At 42.7% G+C, this 22,856-nt stretch overlaps 1 protein-coding gene across 1 annotated transcript in view; it reads right to left on the minus strand.

Moving 5' to 3' along the window:
* Positions 1-22,856, minus strand: part of NTPCR (nucleoside-triphosphatase, cancer-related) — a 37,680-nt gene that overhangs the window by 4,077 nt on the left and 10,747 nt on the right. Inside the window, exons 2-4 of the mRNA XM_048505213.1 lie at positions 14,358-14,465; positions 10,255-10,351; positions 1,254-1,463 (exon numbers count right to left, since the gene is read on the minus strand). Coding sequence (XP_048361170.1) covers positions 1,254-1,463; positions 10,255-10,351; positions 14,358-14,465 — 415 coding nt within the window. The remainder of the gene's footprint in view (positions 1-1,253; positions 1,464-10,254; positions 10,352-14,357; positions 14,466-22,856) is intronic.

Genomic DNA, 22,856 nt, shown 5'->3' on the forward strand with positions numbered 1-22,856 from the left:
CTCTTATTAATAAAAAAAAATTAAGCAAACATTTTTAAAATACAAAACCTTAGGCCTTAGCTCTGGTATTAATTATCTTGTGTTCTGAAGACTCAGATGCTACTCATAATAGGGTACAAGCTATTCAAGTATTCCTGGGCAATGCACATTGTAATCCTAGGCATACTTTTCTAAACCCATTGACTTGAATGGAGCTATAAAGGGGCAACTCTGTTTAGGATTACATTGACACACTACTAGATGACTGGAACGTATTGTAGCTTAAAATAGGCCGATTATGCACAGTGAGGTTCTCGCAACTTCAAAGAGAATTGGCAGAAGAGTCTTGGTTTCGGGGTACGTTTGGCATTATTACCCACCGTCCTGTTTGCAGCGGGCAGGCATTACCCATCAGCTGGTTTTTGCTTGAATTTGGGGTGGGGGGGTTGAAGTTTTGTGAGTTCTCTTTTGCACGTACGTGCTTTAATTTTTAATATAATCTTCCATTTTTATCTTTAATCTTATCAATAGATGGATATATCCATCTTTTGATAGATCGACATAAAAAAGGCAAACTACTAAAGAAAAGCCTTGAGTACACTTTGCCCAAACACTGATTATCTTTTATGGTGGGAAGTGAGGGAGTGGCCTGCAAATGGCAAAAGTGAACTGTCATTTGTTAAGATCCCCAGATTTACGATCGTCTGTCTCCTGATGTGCTATTAACCCAAGCTTCAAGACCAAAGGGCTTTTCCTGGTGTAGTCTGGAATCACTGATGGTTTTGTATAAAATGACAAGGCTAGAGACATTTCAGTTTGTGGATAAAATGCAAGGGCAAATCAGGAGTTTGGACTGACCAATTAGTCTTATCATTTTTACATTTTAAAGTGCTAGTATCGATTTATCGATCTATTGATGTGGTTCAATGTATTGTCAAAGGCTTTCACGGCCGGAATCCTCTGAATATGTCAGCCACAGATGCAGGCAAAACTTCAGGAGAGAATGCTGCTAGAACACGGCCATACAGCCCAGAAACCACACAGCAACCCTATTGATGCTTTGCCTAGTTTGGCCACAACAGCAAACAATGGAGGAGGATAAGAACAAGGAAGGGGATGTGTGAGCTCCGGCTTCTATCACAATATGTCAGCCATGGATTGAGTTATCTCTCTGCTTGCTCTATATTATGACAGAAAGTAATCATGAGAATTATGTCGGACACCATGCAGAACTAAAGAGGAAAACCTCCTCAATGGATCTTTAAGTGACTTACACTGAAGACCGTCACCTCCTTTCTATTTCTGATCTCTTCCACAAGCCCCAGAGGCTTCCCTTTGGGCACTGGGATTGTTCCAAATATCACATTTCCTGAGCCATTCAGAATTTGACAGACAGCTTGAGTAAAGGACTGACTGAAGAGCTCCATTTTACCAATCTCGTCAATTACACAGACTTTTTTCACTCCACTGCTGTCATGATCAGCCTAAGAGGAAAATATATAAAAGATGATTAAAAAGCCTAGCAAGGCAGTTTACTAGGTTTATGGATGAACGAAGTCATCATTATGTGTATCAAAAAAACACTCAACTTCAAAAGAACAATATCTTTAAAAAGTAAAATTTTCACAAAAAAGAAAAACAGCTTTTTTTCTAAGAATGCCTACTATAACTAACCTTAACTAGCTGTCAACTACTTTTTAGTAAAAGGTAAAAGTAGTCCCCTGTGCAAGCACTGGGTCATGACTGACCCATGAGGCAATATCACACCATAATGTTTTGCTAGGCAGACTGTTTACGGGATGGCTTGCTGATGCCTTCCCGTCACCTTCACTTTACCCCCAGCAAGCTGGGGTGCCATTTTACTGACCACGGGTGAATGGAAGAAGGCTGAGTCAATCTTGAGCTGACTTCTGCCAGGTTCAAACTCAGGTCATGAGCAAAACTTGAACTGCAGCTTACCCTTCAGGACAGTGGAGCTCACTAGTTACTAACTAGCTTAAAAACAACAAAAATGCCATCCCATCCAGTAAACAATACTGAATGTGTAAATATTCCAGTCAAAGTGGATGATATAGCACTGGCTGCTTATCATCTATTTCTCTGAGCAACTGTGCCATTTGTTCAGTATCTACCTTGTTCTATGAATCTCAAGAGCCTACAATAAGAAGTTTTGACAGGCACTAATGGAAAATAAATAGACCTTGTGGTAATTTTCCAAGACAGAGACTGAAGTTTCTCCTGGATCTTTCCTGACACATCCTGAGACTCTATTTACCATATACCCTCAAGTACACCAGGCAAATCTATTTGATTCTATTAAACGTTTCTGCATTGAGGACATTACCAGATGTGCTATAGGAAGACTGAATATACAAAACCACACTTAAAGGCAACACACAGATAAATTTTATTGGACACTACAAAGCATAACTGAACCATGATTTATTCAAAGCAAAAATACAGATAAACATAAATGTCTTCTGGTGTAACAGTTTATACAAGACTTATTCAGATTGAACTTCCATCTTTCTTTCTCTCAGAAGTTCCTTCAGGTCTCAAAAAAACAGCTCTGGATTGCCCAATAATTTTCTCCATGTATTAGAAAACCAATCAAATTCTGAATCTACCAACACCAATCCAATAGGAGTTTGATAAACAGCAGAAATTGAATTCTCACCTGTTTCTGAAAGCTTCAACCCAAACCAAAGGTTCTCTACACTTTCCTATCTAATAGATTCCTTATATTAATTTGAAATTATGCACTGGCTCAGACTTTTTTTGTCCTGACCATACACGAATACTTGGGCAAGCTTTGCTATATTTTGCTTTTGTGCACTCTGCTGTAATGAAAGGTTATATGCCAGCATCCAACAGTATGAAGCAAATAGGATCCTGATACAGTAATCATAGCTACATCAGATTGGTTTTCAATCAGTTTTCCAATGCAAAGGATATCACAGAGTTACAATGACACCACTCTACATTCAATAGTCAATTATACGTTTTCACTGAATACTGAAGTTCAGAGTGAGTGAGACACTGGCCTACAAACAGTTCTGGAAATTTTTTCCCAAGCTCCTTCCCACCTCAATTCAGCTGACCTCTGGCTAGAAGTTATTAACCACTAAGGTGGCTTCCTTCTGCTTCTGGTGCAAACCTCCACTCAAGGAATGAATGATTAGAACTTCAGTAAGGAGCTTTTGAATTTGTAGCGCGATAGAAAGTCAGTTACCCCTGAGACGTGACCTTGTAGGCCGTAAGGAGAGAACACAAACATCTAACTTAAACTTGTTTTTAAAGTGTTCTCACAGAAAACACTGTGAGACCGAAGCACCCATGAGATGTACACTGCTTGCCGCATATTTTGAAAAGTGGTTGTCTGCCACATGGTGGGCATCAGTAAAAGAAGAAGGGGGACCTGTGTCCCCCAGTGCTCTTTACCTATTCATAAATGACCTGGAAGTAGGGGTGGGTAGCATGGTGGCCAAGTTTGCAGATGATACTAAATTATGTAGGGTGGTGAGAACCACAAAGGATTGCGAAGAGCTCCAAGCGGACCTTGATAAATTAGGTGAGTGGGCTCAGAAATGGCAAATGCAGTTCAATGTAGCAAAATGTAAAGTGATGCACAAAGGGGCAAAAAATCCAAACTTCACTTACACGCTACAGGGGTCAGTGCTATCAGTCACAGACCAGGAAAGGGATTTAGGCGTCTTAGTTGATAGTTCCATGGGAATGTCAACTCAATGCATGGCAGCTGTAAAAAAGGCAAACTCTATGCTGGGGATCATTAGAAAAGGAATTGAGAATAAAACTGCAAAGATTGTCATGGCCTTATATAAAGCAGTGGTGTGACCGTGATATGAGAAAATTGTGAGTTGTGAGAGATTCAAGAACAATGTGTATAATGTATACCATAAGAAAGGTATAAGGGAACTTGCTTAAATAAAACAGAACCTAACAGAAATATTTGCAATAGCTTGCTTGGAACAACATGTTAACAGAAACGGAAGGACGCGCTTAACCGCAATAGAAAGGAGAAGTTAAGAAATAGCCCTCCTGAGGGTGGAGGGACTTTTTCACTGGAAAGTGTATGATAATGTTTTGCTATCATTGTTTAAATAATATGCTTATGATAAATCAAGATGCAGAAGTTACTAAACGGGAAGATAACTGTTATAAACAAGTTTGGGGCTTTCCAAGGGTGGGGTTATGTCTGCGTCAATGTGGACTAGCTGAAATGTCTTTAAAAACGCTGAGTTGCACCTCAGACCTTCAGATTGACTACTACCAAGGGTCAATCTCCACCTCTATATAGACGTGTTCCTGAATAAACTGTTTCACTGCCAACTGTCTGTTTCGTGAGTATTGATTGGGAACTTTTTGGAATAATTTCCATAACAATCTGGCGCCCAACGTGGGGCCGTTTAAACAAGAGGGCTCTTTGAGTGCCCATTTGGCATTTTGCCTGTTTGACCCGAGAAGAAAAAGAGTAGACTGAGTGGGGAAATAGGGGAAGCCCCTGGCCTTTCTTTGGCTTGGCCTGCTTTCCCACACACGGCTCTCCGTTTCTCCCGTCAAGGCAAAGAAACAGTAGCAGTGAAACAGCCCGCCCGGCTGCTATTTGATGACAGGCGTCTACTGATTGGAGTGAGTTGCTGTTATTTTTGGTCCAGGACCAACAATTAAACAGTTAAATTGGGTGTTAATGGAATTACAAAAGAGGCAATTACAAAAAGGATATATAAAAAGGGAAAGGATATAGGGTTTTTTTTATGAATTGGTGTATGTAAGGAGTGTGCAGAGCAGGTGTGCTGAAATGCGCAGCATATTAATGACCTATTAGAAGTTTGGATTTCCCATAGTGTGGTGGTGTGTTATTGCCAAAACAAGGTTCAGGAAGTATGCCAGGTATACCTCCCCGAAGCAAAAGCAGTAGAAGGCAAATTATGGACCCTGTATGCCAACTTGCAGATCCTCTCACTTGCCTCCCCATTTCCACACAAGCAGCACCAGTGCATCAAGCTGATTGCATTGAAGCGGCGGCCAGAGGAGGGGATGTTCCCAGGCATTGGAAACCTGCAGGCTCAAAAATTGCAGGAGCGTTTGAGGATTGTTCAGGGCAGTTTTTCTCTGTCCCATCAACACAGCAGCATTTGGAGGCCCCAGAAGGGAAAGGATGGCACTCCCTCACGATCATAGATAGGCTGGGGATATGCAGATGTTTGTGAATTTAGAGTTAGATTACAGGTTATAAGAGTGGGCGGGCCGGAGAAAGGTCAGGTCAGAAAAGGACCCTAGACAGGGCCGGACCCGGCAGGACCCTAGAACACAGAATCAATGGGACAGCCATTTCCGGGTCCAGGGGGGTGGAAGCCCGAGGCTCCCCTGTGACGACCGGGCAAAATTGGGGTACGACAGAAAGGGTTAGAGTCCCTCAGTTACCCTATGATGTCTGCATGATCTGTAGGAAACTAAGACACTAGAGCTGCCAGTGTGGACAGAATCCCTCCAGAAGTAGGGATCAAAGAAGAGCCTTCTTCCAAGCATTGTATGTGCAATTGGAACAAGAGGGTTGGGGTAAGTGAAAGTTTCTGTGCCGTTTTGCCTCGCAGGAACCCTTGTTAGCCTTGGAGGTGGGACAGGACAGACACCCAGAAACTTCCCATGTTGATGCGGGTGCTATGAGTTCTGAAAATGTCCCCAGCTGATGCACACTGGAGGTAGGAGTAGGAGGGAATCGCCCGTCCCCTATTCTAGCACCCCTTTATGCATGTGTATGTAGTAATGGTGAGGCATTGCGTGCATGAGTTTTTTAGATGCCAGTGGCATACGGTTTATATAGGTAGGGAGCTGTAGACAAAATTGAGAGTGACAGACCTATTCGGAGAGGGGGAGAATATAACCCGCTTGGGGATGTTGACAGAGATTGACAGAGAGTGTGTGTTGGGCGGTCCCTGGAAGTTCCAAAGTATAGTGGGGCTTTGTAACGATGAATTGGAAGGGATACAGAGCTACCCCTTCCCCAGATCAAGGGGCAATTGAGATGATTTCTCAGCAAAAATAATTATTGTGGAACACGGGTTCCTATTTTTTGTGCAACACCACACCACTAACAGCTGTCGTAAAATATAAAAAGGCCTAAAAAGAAAAGAGAAGAAATATGTTTTCAAGAGATATGTGTTTCTAATATATGGTTTGTGTTATTGTAATGTAATTTGTGTGGGTCTGCATGAGGGCAAGAAGTTTGTTTGTTTGGGCCGACTAGGTTGTTATTGTGTCAGCCCAGCCAGCCCCTAGAAAGAAGCGATTTGTATAATGTAGGCCAGTTGTTAGGAAATGTAGTGCAGGTAGGCGGGAAACCTTACATAGAATGCTGGAAGACAGATTCCCAAGAGCAAAAAAGGCAGATATAGGAGGGAGAAAGAGATACCAGACTGAGGGTCTGTAACACAAGCAAAGACTTGTTTAGACATGAGAAAGACAAAAGTGAAAGAGGGGAACAGGGCAGCTGTTTTGCCAATGAGGAAAGTAATGAAAAAAGCTTCTATGGGCCTATGCAATTCTCTGAAAAGAGTGAAGAATAAAAGTTTTGTGTAATGTAAAGTATATAATGTGCATATTAGGTTTGGAGACTAAAACAAGTTAAAATTTGTTTGAGAGTTAGATTAGAAATCAGATTAGTGGCTAAACCTCATAGGGTGAGATACATAAGAAAGTATATATAGATTGTAAAAACATATGTGAGCATTTTGCTGGCACTCTCCTTTGTTCTGTTTGCTCACAGGAAATAAGTGCTGCGGCAGACTCCGCCCCTGGAGAACACAGTTTGTTTTTTCAGCCTGCTTGGTGACTAAGTTTTTGTCGGTCGAGACTGAACCATGGAGACTGTGGGTGGCATTGAGACCACTTCTGGCAACTGAAGTTCAACGGAGGACGCCAGCTCCACCAGTCCTGTTTTTTTTTTGGATGTAATTGAAACTATTTTCCGGATTTATACCTGAACTGGTTTTTTGGAACTATACCTGAACTATTTATGAATTTTATGTTCGATGGACATTATCTTTCTTTCTTGAACAAGAAAACCCTGGGCGCCCACAGGCGTCAGTTTGAACATTTTATATATGTGTTTTAATAATTGCTGTTGTTAGGGTTTGCTATAGTATTTGTTATAGTAATTGATTATAATTGTATGTAATTGAATGTAATTGGATGTAGACAAATTAAGTATCATATAAGAAGGGTTATAGAAGGGAGGAATGGCCAGCAGTTTATTGCAAGTGGCCAGCAGTTTATTTAGATGGGTTTTTTTTCCAAGGTACAATTAAAATTAATTGCACACAGAAAAAGAGGGATAGCAGCTATTCGTCCCCATGCTTTATCCCCTAGTTAATAAGTTTAGGGATAAATATTAAGTCTAGTAAACATTAAGTGGTTTAACGCCTGACAACAAAAGAGCAAAAGAAGGAGACATGAAACTCCTCTTACTGTTATTGTTACTGTTTGTGCTTCCCCTAGTCCAAATGGATTGGCAACAAAACCAGTTCACAAATGGCTGGTATGAGCAAGGCTAAATGTGTCTGAATGCTGGTTATGTAGCCAAAGACCTGCTGAGGGAAGAGGGGGTTGGCCCATAGTACCATCGTCTGTCCTCACATTAGAGGCTTGGTGACTTTTTTTTTGTGCTGAGAGACCCACGAACCCTACAGAAATTCGAACCTTGGAGATAAGGGTTGTTGATACTGTCATACCAGTTGCTTTTAGGGTTGGCCTATGACTCCACTTTGCCTCCAGTGGCAAACATTTGGAAAAACTGGAGAGCAAGCCTTGGAGTAGATGGTAATAGATGAAGAGGGGGCTGAAGAGCGAGCGTTAGAGGGAGAGTTGCTTGACAAGATGATAACCCCTAAAGGTCGTGCATTATGGACAGGGATGACAGGTCTAGAACCCACTAGAGACCTTTCCGTCCTGGCTTCCTACTTTAAAATAGCAGAAAAATTAGGTGATTATCCCACCTGTTTAAGGACCATAATATTTTCTCAGGCAGGAATGGTGTGCAAAGATAGCCCCTGGTTTGAAAAGGACCCTGCTTTTAACTGCTTAAAGCGATATGAAAAATATCCAGGTGTATTGTTATTGTTTAATAATGTGGTAACCCCTTTTAATATGGTCCATTTACAAATTAGATGCAATAATAGCTTATACATATATGCACTCCTTAAGGAGTTTATTGGATTGTGGTAGTTTTAAGCAAGATACTTCCACCCGATGGAAAGGCACTTATGGGACTCTAAGTACAGGAACATGGCATACTACCAGAAAGAGCAACCCAAGAAAGCCTGGCAACAAAGCTTTCTGACATCAGAAAGAGATGGAAATATAATATAGCAAGGGCCACTTGAAGGTGTGTGGAGTGTTAGACAGGTTACACAGAATGTCCAGTCAAATTGAAGCTTTTAACTAACAACCTGCAAATAGTATCAAGAATATGAGGAGTCAGGCTGGAAACTTTAAAAGGGGCAGACAACATGAAATTACTTTGGAGGCTGTGAGCTCAGGAGAGGCTTTTGTTTCTGGCTTGCTACCACCTGTTGCTATTTCTGTCTATCAATAAGGATTAAGACAAATTGAAACAAATATGTATAAGCTGCTAATGTTAGAATTCTAATCCTAGCTTACTTATTCAAAGATACTGGATAAGTAGACTGGTTTCCTGACCTGAATTTGGCTAAAAGACCTAATAATGGTTGGGATAGGTGGCTTGGTAGGAGTGGTGATATTGACCTATTATTGTGTTCCTGCCCACACCCAAGTCCCCGACTTAGCCATGGCAGAGAGTGTACATGCATATAGGAGACAGAAGTAGCACTGTTAATCAGGTCACACATCCCTTAATATAGAAGAAATAGCTATATATGAAGTGTTAACAGGATAAGAAGTTGACCAAGGGATTGAGATGAAGTATGTAGGGTGAACTCTCACAGGTTTATTATAAAAAGAAGAGCTGGGAATTGATATGAGAAAATTGTGAGTTGTGAGAGATTCAAGAACAATGTGTATAATGTATACCATAAGAAGGTATAAAGGGCTTAAAATAAAAAACAGAACTAACAGAAATATTTGCAATAGCTAGAACAACATGTTAACAGAGAAGCGGAAGGACAGCATTAACATAATGAAAGGAGAGTTAAGAGCCTCCTGAAGTTAGGAGGGACTTTTTCACTGGAAAGTGTATGATAATGTTTTGCTATCATTGTTTAAATAATATGCTTATGATAAATCAAGATGCAGAAGTTACTAAACGGGAAGATAACTGTTATAAACAAGTTTGGGGCTTTCCAAGGGTGGAGGGGGGTTGTAATAGATCGTGGACTGGTTAATGTCTTCACTTGTGAGTTGCACCTCAGACCTTCAGATTGACTACTACCAAGGGTCAATCTCCACCTCTATATAGACGTGTTCCTGAATAAACTGTTTCACTGCCAACTGTCTGTTTCGTGAGTATTGATTGGGAACTTTTTGGAATAATTTCCATATGCCACTTGAGTACTGTGTGTCCAGTTCTGAATTAAGCATCTCAAAAAAGGATATTGAGAGATAGAAAAAAGAAGTGCAGAGAAAGGGCAACAAAAAGGATGATTGAGGACTGGAGCACCTTCCCTACTTAGGAGAGGCTGGCGTTTGGGACTCTTTTGAGTTTGGAGAGGCTGAGGGATATGATTAGGATCTACAAGGTATGCATAGGGTAGAAATGTTGACAGAGGAGAAATTTTTCTCTCTTTCTCTGTCTACTAGAACCAGAGACAGTCATTGAAAATGCTGGGGGGGAAAGAATTAGGACTAATAAAAGGAAACACTTCTTCATGCAACGTGTGATTGGTGTTTGGAATATGCTGCCACAGGAGGTGGTGATGGCCACTAACCTGGATAGCTTTAAAAGGGGCTTGGACAGATTTATGGAGGAAAGTGATTTATGTGCAATCTTGATCTATACTTGATCTGAAGTTGCAAATGCCTTAACAGACCAAGGTGTCCGGGAGCAACAGCAGAGGCCATTGCGTTCATCCTGCATGTGAGCTCCCAAAGGCACTTGGTGGGCCACTGCGAGTAGCAGAGAGCTGGACTAGATGGACTTTGGTCTGATCCAGCTGGCTTGTTCTTATGTTCTTATTCATAACAATGTTTACAGAAAAATGGGGTCCCTCATGCAGGTAGAGAACTTCTGCTTTGAGCCCCTACATCACAAGGTGCCAAAAACTCAAATAACCTACTCACATGTCTCAACAAAGGAAGAACCAACTGTTCAAATGAAGCTAGGTCTACTACATATTGGCCAACACGGTATTCATGCCTTGCCACTGAAGAACTAGAGCTAAAGAAAGGAAGAAAATATTAAAATAAAATACTGCAAACAGCAATAACAATGAACACTTCAGATAGTGTTTCCCAACAGGGAAGAATCCCAGTGCTTCACTGCATTTGTCAAGGCCTTTTTTTCTTTCCCTTTCCCTGCCAATATGTCCACACTTTTCTTTGCTGATATTAGCAGCTGCTAATATCCCAGTATTTATTAGATGTTTATGCACAGTATTATAGAAATATGACAGTCAGACTGGAATGATATACTACTAGAACAGGTACTAGCAACTGAGAGGTCAAGCAGGGCATAGGATTCACCCAAGTTGTACTCTAATTGCTCTAGAGGTTGTCATAATTCTTAATTTTTATTGATTAATTAATTGATTGAAAACATTTTATGCCAGTTTTCCACCCTAAGCGTTTGGTCATTTATACTTATAGTAAACAGTGGCCGATTAAGCATGGCAAGATTCCCATGACTTCAAAGAGAATTGGCTTAGAAGTCATATATATATATATATATATATATTTTTGTTTTTTGTTTTGGGGCATGTTTGGCATTATTATCTACCGCCCTGTTTCCTGCGGAGCAGGCATTACCCATCAGCAGCCTTTTTGCATCTTGGGCATGTTTTTGTCGAAACTTTATCACACACACAGCTGGTACCATATATTAGTAAAATTTTTTATGTTTAATCTTATCAATAGATTGATATATCAATCAATAAACCAGAATATCAATAGATCAACATCAATAGATTGCTCCATCAATTTATCAATAGATTGATAGATCTATAGATCAACATTTTTAGAAAGGAGAACTATTAAAGAAAAATATTGAATAAAGCATCAGTACACTTTGTCCAAACACTGATTTTCTTTTGTTGCAGGAAGTGCGGGGTGGGGGTGGGGGGTGGGATGGGGGGTAGTAATGGCGATGTGCAAACTGCAAAACTGCCAAAAGACGATGTGAACCGCCATTTGCTAAGGTCCCCAGATTCACGATTGTCCATCTCCTGATGTGCTGTAAACCCAAGTGTCAAGGCCAACAGGCTTTTTTCAATGTTCTCTGGAGGCTGGAGACATTTCAATTTGTTGATCAAATGGATGGGCAAATCAGGTGTTTGGACTGATTGATTCATCTTATTATTTTTACATATTTTTAGTACTAGTATTGATTTATTGATCTATTAATATGGTTATTTATTTTTTTTAAAATCTAAAGATCTAAAGATATGCAGGAGCAGGGAGGCCATGAGCAACAGAGGACATATGGCAAGACAAAAAAGCGGAGAAATCCCAAGTTGGCAACAAAGGGAGGAATTTAGGAGGCAAAGCGAGTAGCCTGTGCAGTATAGTGAAGTGGGATAGGATTAAGTGGGCTGGCTGCAAAAGGAGGAAGAGGTCTTGGGATAAACTAGGTCTACTGTCAGATCTGTCCCACTCTGGCAGCAAAGCAAAAATTAAAATCGGGCTTTGAGCAGATTTGCTTGCCACGGAGAGAATGGAAAGTGAAAGCAGGGCTAAAGGAAATACATCTGGACAAATCTTGCTGTGGCAGACATTTGCCTCCACCACGCATCAAACACCTTGTCCGTAATAGATCAGTGAATACTTTTGCTTCTCATTTGACTGCATGCTCCAATATTTTGCTTGGTCACAAGACATTTTCTCACTCCATGACAGTCATGGTTTTACCACTTCAGGCAATCTCCCAACAACCCACAGGATTCATTTTAGTGGTCCCAATGGAGACATTAGGTATTCACCAAATGCTTTGTGATGAAATGACACAGTTTATCTTTTTAAAATATTAATGCAATCCTAGATAAAACTCACTCTTCTTCCATAGGTGACAACATCAAAATCCTATTCCTCGACACCTTCTCTCACTTCTTCTGTATGAAATCATAATAGGGACGCAGATGATTTAAAGTGATGGTTTTCTTGATCAATGTAGTTTTTCCAGTTCCTGTAACAAAGAGAATCGTTGCTATACCACACTTTCACTACCGTCAAGTTGTAAACTCCATAACAGTAAGGAAGTAAAAACAAATTATATGTGTGTGTGTGTGTGTGTGTGTGTGTGTGTGTGTGTATGTTCTAAAATACATATTTTAATTCCACTGTAGTATGATACGGATGCCACCAAATGGTGTTCCTGCAGAGGCCTGCATGGAACACTAGGCATAGAAGATTTTACCATATGACTAGGACTGTGACACTGCAAGACTTCACAACTTCTCATTGGGGGTGTTACATACTCCTACATCACCAACTGTGGTAGGGATCATTCTCCATTTGCTTTGATGGAGACTGAAAGGGCAAGCTGTCCAACAAAAATTGCTTGGAGTTCCAGACAAATAATGTACATTAATTTACGCATAGCATTGTACTGATATTTTTTTTTAGGGGAAGCATCGAATCTCCGTTTTGAAAAGACTTAGCAGGCACCTTTATAAAAATGTAAGTCTGTGGCATTTAAGCGTGCAGAGCGCAACAGTATTTAGAACTTCCCTATAAGTGATAAATGAGGCTCATCATCTCAATTTCTGCAACAGACGGAAGCTACACTATGGAAAGTGTTTGCTTATTAATACAGCCACTGCTGCCTTCCCAGCATTAACCCTGTCATCCTACATAATCATATTAACATCCAGTGACAAATGACTGTTGGGTTGGTTTACCACTTAAACCCTCAGAAACCTAATTTATTCCTACAAAATAGGAGGGAGATGATCATTGTCCCATAATTGTACATTATTTAACCTGGACATACTAAATCATTTTTTAAAAATTGAGTCACATAAACTGAATACGGGAGCCCTGGTGATTGCAGTTTAAGTTACATAATCTAAATAGGGGAGTACTGGTGCTTACAGTTGTTTCCAAACCTGTCCAGACCCAAAAATCAGGTTTGAGCTATGAGACCATGAAAAACATTAACAAGGCAGACAAATAATATTTGGGGACATTGAAATTTTTTCCCCAGTTAATCAATTCTGTATGCCTAAACAGCTCAGTGATTATAATCCCGTAACAGCATGTTTGATTTAAAACCATGTATTTGAGGTGAACTGATCCTCTGTAAGCTCACTCAAAAACAGGTCTTACTGAGTCCAGTGAGGCTTTCTCCCATGTACTGTACATTCATACTATAGGCGTATGATTTGCTATCATCATTTTATTATCCAAAAAGAAAATAAGAACCCAATTTTGCAATAGTGAGACAATAATAAGCTCATTTAGTTCATATGCCATACAAACGTATGGAATCGGGTGGGATGGGGTGAACGTTTCTTTTTTGAGCATTTTCAGCGGCAAAACTGTGGGGGGGGGATGGGGGACTGAAGCAACCAGGGATGCAAGAATCAATGAGCCCTGCGGGAACCAATTTCCCAATGTGAACTGATACAGCCAGCCAATATTTTTAGCCGCAGGCATCAATTACTCTTGTTATACAACCAACAATAAATACAAGTCACAATCAGGACAACCCCAAGGCTTTTCTGTACCAGCATGTTTATTTGGAACTAAAAAGAAGTAAAAAACGCAAAACAACTCATTATTGAGAAACACAGAGCTGCCATGAGGAAAACTTATCTAATTAAGCAACCATGGGGCTTGGCCTGTAAATCCAGTTGAGCGATATTATTTGAAACAGCAGGGTTGCTGTTTTCTTTTAAGATTCTGCCAAGAAGGTGCGTGGGTCGCAGCTAAACAGAAATCAGCAAAAGGAAGGGGTGTTTGAAGAGGCTGAGAAGGCGTAGCTTATCCTCGCTCAGAAGTAAATCTCACTCCGGGTCACTCACTAGGCCGGGCTTTCTCCTAGTAAAGCCTGACCAGCCTGACGACGTCCTGTCCAATGCGGGGCTAAATTTCTTTGCAGCGGCCTCCCTGCCTGCCTGCCGAAGGCGGCCCCATTCTTGGCTTTCGTTTGCCAGCTCGTCGACCTGCCTCCCTGTCCGCTCGACTTCCTCTTTACCCTCCCCGAGCGTGTCACAAGGGAGCTTAATTACCTGGTGGTCCCGTGAGGAAAACGTGCTTGGCCATGCTGGTCGCCTAAATAGGCGGGTCTGTAGGATGGAGGATGGGCCGGCCCGGAGGAAGCTCTTTCTGCTATATTCCTTCAGCCGCGTTGCAAAAGGAGGCGGCGCCTCGGCGCTGCTAGAAAAAAGGCTGCTTCTCCGGTTTCTCCGTCTGGTGCTGGGCTTGGGCTACCAACAGTCCCACTGAGGATTTCTCTTTCTGGAGGCAGAAGACAGGTCTTTAGTTTGCAGATGGTCGGAAACGGGGCGCTGCTCGTTTCACTTTTGGCAAGCGAGTTTTTGCAGGCTTTTGTGTTGCATCAAACGCCCACAGAGCTTGTTTTGCCAGAGGTCAGTGAGCACTGAGTCCTAACAAAGACCTGCGACACACAACACCGATTTCGTTGCCTTATACTGCGTTTTGTCTTAGCATATGAAGACCTGTCAGTTTTCTTCCATATACCCAAGGGAAGGTGGAGGGGACTGAAGTTGCTACAGTAGGGAACAAAGACAAGTAGAGATGTGCATAAATTTTTTTATTTAAGTTATACTCATGTGTTAAGTTTTCTGTTATTTTATTGGAGTGGGCATGTTAAAAACATGACACCTCTCTGGATTCCTTGCCTCCTCAGTTGCTACCAGTTCTCCCATTTTTTTGGAATATAGAGCAGATCCTTCCAGCCAATGTTCAGGCATGTAGGAGAAAGTGACCCTGTTTCAAAGTCAATAGAAATACTCATTTGTAGAGGGAAGTATGAATCGGTATTCGAATGAGTTCTTCCTTTCCTGAGATCCTCAAGCACATGATTCTTTTTTAAAAATGAAAACAAAGTGTGTCAACGAGGGAAGGTGAACTCTCCTGCTTTTACATCATAGCTCCTGGATGATTTCTTAATTTTCTCCGATCTCAGGAGACTTGCAGATTGTCGCCTATGTAGAAGAATGTTACCCAACGTGCAAAGCTGGTGAGTGTCTGTTGTGCGTGAGGAGTTGAGGGGGTGACTGTACCCCTCCCAATCTCTTTCTGCAGCCCTGCCTGCTAGCTAAAGGAAGAAATCCTTTGCTTTTTGTCAACCCCCTGCAGGGGCTGTCTATTGTTGGGACAGGGCAGAACATCTACATTCCCCCACCCTGTCCCCTTGTCACTTATGCCTTCTTGCCAGCAGACAAAGGGATCAATTGATACCTAAAAGGTTTCCTAGAGATTTTGAATCTTTCAGATAGAGTTGTCAAAAGCTTCCCTTATATTATGAAAGAACGGAAGAGTAATGGCTTTCTGTCTGTAGACTACTGTTGCATTTTGTTAGTTATATCGTAAGATTTATTATGCAAGATTGGTGAATGGCTCCTGATGGCACTCTGATTGTTTAATGTTCTCTAAAATCATTGTGAAGTTTTATTGTTGTAAAGAATGTAATTAAACATGAACATCCTATTCATTCATCTTCCCAATCTTTGTGTGCATTGTGAATTTCTACATCTAGTTTAAATTAGTTGACATGCAAAGGACTTATTTACCCTTTGCTCTTTGAAAGAAAATAATGTCAGGTGAATTTTTTATCTCTGTTGTCTGCAGGGTACGTTACACAAATCTTTCCGCCCTATCCTTCACCTTGTTCCTTCTCTCTAACATATGTAGCCCTTTCTGAGATGACTTTTTTTAAGCAAGTGGCGTTTCATACGTATCGCTAGCTCATATGCGCGCCAAGAGTGCTGGTGGAAAGCATAAGCTTTCCTTCATATGCAAAGCGTACGAGCAAGGTATGCGGAGCAACGCCGCCAGGAGAGGCTCCGCGCAGAGCATACCTCTTGGCCCTCCTCCGTTCTACTCGCGATGTCCCTCGTCATTAGGTAGCCTGCTGGCCGTGGGCCCATGCCTTTACCCTCCGACCCTGGAGGGTCGGAGGACGGTGTGAAGCGGAGCTCGTGACCAGCAATAACTTGGCGGCAATGAGGACATTGTGAGTAGAGCCGGAGAGCGTGGCATCTTCGGCGGCGGTTAAGCACCGCTTTACCGCCGGGAAGGCGCTTCCTCCCCAACAACAACCCTTTAAAGGGTTGTTGTTTAAGAGCGACCTGGCGCCCGCCCTGGGGAGGAAGCGCGCATTCAGGTCGCCGCTGCTGCGTTGCAGCAGCGGCCTCGCCACAAGCAATGACGGCCTGAAATTTTACGCCCCATGAGCCGTGCGTTTATGGGCCGGTGTAGAAGCGGACCACAGTATTTTTTTTTTTTGGAAAACAGGTGAGAGATGTGACTGTTATAGAATCATAGCGCTGGAGAGGGCCATTCAGGCCATTCAGTCCAACTTCCTCCTCAATGCTCAATGCCAATGTAATTTTCTGGGTCCCCCCAGATCCTGTCTTAAAGATAAGTGTGACATTGGCCATCTTCCAGTCTTCAGGGATGGAGCCTGATTTCAGGGATAAGTTGCATATTAAAGTGAGAAGATCAGCAATTTCATGCTTGAACTCCTTAAGAACTCTTAGGTGAATGCAATCTGGGCCAGGGGATTTGATAGCATTTAATTTATCAATGACTGCCAGAACTTCTTCCTACAACTATCTTCGCTAGTTCCTTGGATTTGCCTCCTAAGAAGCTTGGTTCAGGTTCAGCTTTCTTCACATACACTTACAAGGAGACACCCCATTTTGACAACAGCCAGCATATAAGTATTCATTGTGGAACACTGTGTTCTGCATTTTGAAAGATTAGTGCTGTAAGTACCGCTGAGTCTCTATGCCATCTCCTATATCTTGCCTTTTCCCATTGGTTTACATATTGTTCTGCATAGCATGTCATGATCCATTAGGTGCAATTGCTTGGGCTGAAAAAAACTTGCTGCCTAAGCACTTAACTGCTGGGACAAGGAGATATATACTGCAGAAATCAATTTATCAATGTTTTCTCCCGGATGAAAGACATTCTGTAAATATAAGATCATTACCAGGGTCATTACAGAAACCTGGCTGCTGGGGAGAGTGTTTAAACTTCACTTTTGACAGACTCCACACTTGCTCAGTGTACTGATTATTTAGGCTCATTTTGTGTGCCCTTTAGTCATGATACACCTAATACCAGGGGTCCCCAAACTTTTTAAACAGGGGGCCAGTTCACTGTCCCTCAGACTGTTGGAGGGCCAGACTAAAAAAAAACTATGAACAAATTCCTATGCACACATGATTGTAAATGTTTGATTTCACCTTTCAGCCTTTCTGTCATGGTCTATTTTTAGAACAGTGACCAAAGTATGTCAAGTACAGGGTGGGCTCCAAATATTGTTGGGGAGGCTGTGCAATACCTTCCCCTGTAAAAAAAAAAAAAGCAGAACTTTCCCAATGAAGCATTCCATCTAACCCAGGGTCAGGTATCTTCCTGGGTTCTCTTCCTCCCTAGCAGCCAGCTGCAGCTGATTTGCTGCAGCCCTGGGCTGATGCCAATGGGAGTGGGGCGGAACAAAAAGCCTGAGAGCAACACATGGAGTAGCCGAGAGGGAAGGGCGGAGCAGGCGTTGCCACATGTAAGGTTCCCAACTCTGGGTCAGAAAATTCATGGAGATTTGGGAGTGCAATCTGAGAAAGGCAGGGTTTGGGATGGGGAGCCCACCGTCCAAAGTAGTCATTTTTCTCCTCTAGGGAATTGAGTCTCTCTGCCACCTCGGAGGTCCGCTGTAATTCTGCATGGGACATCTCCAGGCCTCCCCTAGAGGTTGGCTACTCTTACATAAGAGGTTGCAATATCCACAAAATATGTCTCCTGCCTGTGAGTCAGCTTAATGTTTAGAAAGCAGCAACTCCAGTCACAGAGAAAGAGAGCAGACCTGTGGGCATTGCCTTGTTGCATAAGGCTGGCTGGGGAGAAAGGAGCCCAGGAGCCCAAGGGAGCCCGATCCTGGCAGACCCGAAGGCTCGCGGGGTATCTCTCAGGGCTCATGTTTTTCCCCTCCAGCAGACCCAACAGAGTCCAGAAGCCACGGAGACCGTTTGCAGCCTACCAGCCCGGTCTGGCGAGGAGTGGGGGTGGGGATCGCCCTGCTTGCTTTTAAGCTGGCCTTGTTGGCAGGGGCACTGAGCAGAGGTGTGTGGCCCCATTCACAGGGTTGTGGGGGGCCTGAAGAAGGCAGATGAGCGACTGCAAGCACAACAACCCAGTGGAGGAAACCACTCCCATCACGAGAGAGCCCCTGCAGAAGCAGATGGCGAGGCCTCTGCCAGTTCTCGGGAAGCGCCAGGCGGGGCACAGGAATCCAGGTGGATTTCAGTGCCCTGTTAAGCTCAAGCAGGATGCGTGGGTGACTGTGTATTGTTTTGGGGAGCGCGACATCTGTTGCCCCAGCCTCGAGATAGAAAGCCTGCCCCCGACTGGGGCTCAACGATCACCTGTCCTCTCAAAACAAACCGCGTTTGTTCCTCCCATTCCCCCACCCCGAGCCTCAGGGCTGTCCTGGGCATCCAGGGACAGGAAATTCACACCCGCTTTGCTTCCCTCCCCGCCGACTGAAGAGGAGTCACCCTCTTCGCTCCTCCAATCCTTCGTGCTGGTGGTGGGGCGGGCGAGCCCCTCGAGCCCCCACTGCACGTGAATGGAGCCATCACCGCCATGCCTGGCGGGCCGGATAAATGCCTTCAGGGGGCCACATTTGGCCCCCGGGCCGTAGTTTGGGGACCCCTGCCTAATACCGTCGGAGTGAGTAACAGCTTGGTTGTCACTGGTGTCTCATTCAGTGCTAATAAGTCCCTGAGCCTTTTAAAAATGTAGCAAGAATAAAGACTAAATCAGAGAACCGGATTGTGAAAATACCAGTATTCAAACTGTCTTCTTTCTCCAGATAAGTCTGTAATTCATGGAGGGATGGAGACATATTTAAGCATTTTCCAGCTGAACATGGAAACTCAGTGTTCACTGGAGACTGCGGTTGAAGGTAGTACTAAGGGCTCGACTACACGGGCAGAAGGAGGGGGACATGAGACAGCAGAGTGGTGAGACAGTAGACTGGATTGTGCCCCTTCATTCTGCAGTTGAGAGGGTTACATTTTTCAAACTACTTCACATTAACAAAGCCTTAGAAATGTTCTTTGCCAATGTGGGAGTTCACAGCAATACTCTAGGAAATAAAATATTTTAAAATTAAGCTATCTTGGTAGAGTAGGTGGAATGCTGGAATAGCCAGTATGTGAGGGGAGTGACTGACAGGCCAATATTTTTATGGGACTAAAAGACTTCTTTGAGATGTTTTACAGCAGGGGTCCCCAAACTTTTTAAACAGGGGGCCAGTTCACTGTCCCTCAGACTGTTGGAGGGCCGGACTAAAAAAAACTATGAACAAATTCCTATGCACAAATGATTGTAAAATGTTTGATTTCACCTTTCAGCCTTTCTGTCATGGTCTATTTTTAGACCATGTACAGGGTGGGCTCCAAATATTGTTGGGGAGGCTGTGGAATACCTTCCCCTGTAAAAAAAAAAAAAAAAAGGCAGAACTTTCCCACTGAAGCATTCCATCTAACCCAGGATCAGGTATCTTCCTGGGTTCTTCTTTCTCCTGTGTTGCTAGCAGCCAGCTGAAGCGATTAGCCAGCCTGGCTGATGCCAATGGGAGTGAGGCGGAACAGAAAGCCTGAGGAAAAGAGGAAGCAACACATGGAGTAGCTATGGGAGGAGGGAAGGGCTAGCAGGCGTTGCCACATGTAAGGTTTCCAACTCTGGGTCAGAAAATTCATGGAGATTTGGGGGTGCCATCATGTAATTGCAATCAACAGCCGTTGGGGCCGGTTCCTCCTCTCCCTCGAGCCCCCACTGCACTTAGACAATATGAATGGAGCAGACAAAGATAATCAGCCATGTGCCTGGCGGGCTGGATAAATGCCTTCAGGGGGCCACATTTGGCCCTCGGGCCGTAGTTTGGGGACCCCTGTTTTACAGAGAGGGAAACGATGGATGTGAACAGTTGCAGTAATCCAAACAGTTGCACTGACCTATGCACCAGTACACCAGAACAACTGTGCAAGGTGCTCATGTGCATATTTATTACTTGTGAGATCTTGTGTGTGCCGCTTTCTAATAAAGGACTCCCAGCAGCCAGTTTGGGGGCTGTAAAAATTTCATGGATTATTAATCACAAGAACATAAGAAATCCTGCTGTTGAGGTAAGTGTTAGAACAAAGTCTTGGTCCATTTGCCCATATTTTCAATGTGCCTTATCACGTAAATGGCTCCTAAGTTAATTTATATCTGATTTCCCCGGGTTATGATTTTTAGATGTTCTTTTGAGAGCCAGTGTGGTGTAGTGGTTAAGAACAGTGGACTTTAATCTAGAGGACCAGGTTTTATTCCCTACTCCTCCACATGAAGCCTGCTGGGTGACCTTGGGCTACTCTCAGTTCTCTCAGTTTGCAATTTCTGCCAGGACAGGATGTGAGAAATGGTGGAGAAGATATTTCTCTCCTATCCTGGGCTATTTTGTGAGACTCTTTATCTAGTTTGAGAAGCAAGCTCATTCAGAAATACACATGTAGAGATAATGCATTTAACTGCCTCCCCCCTCCGCCCCCCCCAAAAGATTCCTCCTGTTCCTCTTCAGATTTAGAACAACCCACACAAAATGCTTTATTATACCCCTCCTCAGCAGCCCCTTGCTTGGCTTGAAGAGCCCCCAGGATGATCTGCATCCTTAAAATTTTGTTTCCCTACTCTCCGTACCTTTGGCAATCCTGACAGTTAGCATTTGTGAGCTAAATATGACATTTGCTCTGAGCATGCCTTTCAGTATAGCAAGAAGAAAAGGTGTTTGTTAGCAATTACAGATCTTTATAGACATAATTATGCCTTCCAGTCAATGAGAACATACTGAATTTATCATAGTGTGTCAAATTAAACAACATTAACTTTTCAGATAAGCCCTTTCTGAAAAAAAAAAGACTAATCTGGTATGTGCATAGCAACTACTTTTGTAGTATGAAGCTCAGGGAACATACTCTCTTCTTCCCAGGACAGAAATAACTAGATTCCCATCCTCAAATTACAATTCCATCTGTGCAAATTCAATTGAAATTAATGGGATTTGTAGCAGCAGAACACATTGAGGACTGTAGAAGAGCCACTGGATTTAGATCAAGAATTCTCAAATGGTCTCAGTTTGAAGGTAGATCTGTGGCTTTTTTTGTAGTCTTCCATTTAATAAACAGCTGAGAACTACATTATCAATATTGACAATAGAATCTGTCTCATTCTTTACCCTGGAGAATCTCATCCCTTAACTGCCATGGGGGAAGGAAAAGTGGCCCATCAGATCAAAATTCGCCTGCTTCAGAAACATTTTATTTAATGGCATTTGTGTGTGCTGGCCCTCCAATGGAATTGTTTGGACTGGAATAACTTTTGTTTGGGGATATTTCTGAGAGGTGGTGGTGATGCATTTCATAGGTTCTGTGTGGGAGTTGTGATACGTTCATTTGGTACATTCGTGTCTTACAAACATTTCATCATCAGTGTAGTGATTCACCCATTAGTCTGCATGAAATAACAAGGTCGAAATAGACGGTGCAGACCACCGGAGGAAGGAATAAATAAAACCCTGTGCAACAGAATACGCTTTCTGCCCAGCTCCTGAACCCAGGGAAGGAATCTTCATCCAATCAAGCTTCTTTGTTCAGTTCTCAAGAAGAGGAAGATCCTGTTCCAGCCAAACCAGAATAGCTCTCAAACCAGAATAGCTCTCAAAAAGTAATCTGATCTGCAGATGCCAGTTATAGAATTCAATCTGATACTGCTGTGAACTGTTACAGTTATGAGTCTGCATGTTCTATTCTGTCATCCTGTGGGCAAGATCTAAGACTCACTGTGTCTCCCTATGAAGTGGCCTTTCCAAAAGCAGACGAGCAAGCATATCACTTCCCAAAAATCTGTTTCAAAGACATGAGGAATTTCCAATAGGACAAATAGTTGTTTTTTGCATTTCTTAACTGCTCACAGCAAACAGAAGCATCTGGTATAAGGCAATTACTTATAACAATCTTGGGGGAAAGTTAATTTACAATGTCAAAAAGGTAAAAGTGCATACAACCGTAAATGTTGTAATAGTGTGCAGTTGCTTTAAAGACATTCAATTCCTAATTGGTAACAGTCTCATGTGATTTACTTCAACGAGAACAGAGTGTCTGCACTGATCCTTCTTTGCTGTTTTTAGCTTCTTGTTCTGGTATATGTATAAGTTTTGTCACTTATTTAATTCATTTATACCCTCCTTTCCCCCTCTTAAGGGGACCCAAAGCATCTTCCATTATTCCCCTCTCCTCAATTTTATCCTCCCAACAACTATGTGAGGTAGGTGAGGCTGAGGGAGTGTGACTGGCCCAAGGTCACTCAGGAATATTTATGACATAAGTGGGGATTTGAACCTGGGTCTTCCAGATACTAGTTCAACAGCCTTAACTACTATAGTATGCTGGCTCTTAAAGTCTAACAAGGAATGTAAGAAAAACCCTCAAGAGCTA

The sequence above is a fragment of the Sphaerodactylus townsendi genome, linkage group LG01, assembly GCF_021028975.2.
Source record: "Sphaerodactylus townsendi isolate TG3544 linkage group LG01, MPM_Stown_v2.3, whole genome shotgun sequence".
Taxonomy (NCBI): Eukaryota; Metazoa; Chordata; class Lepidosauria; order Squamata; family Sphaerodactylidae; genus Sphaerodactylus; species Sphaerodactylus townsendi.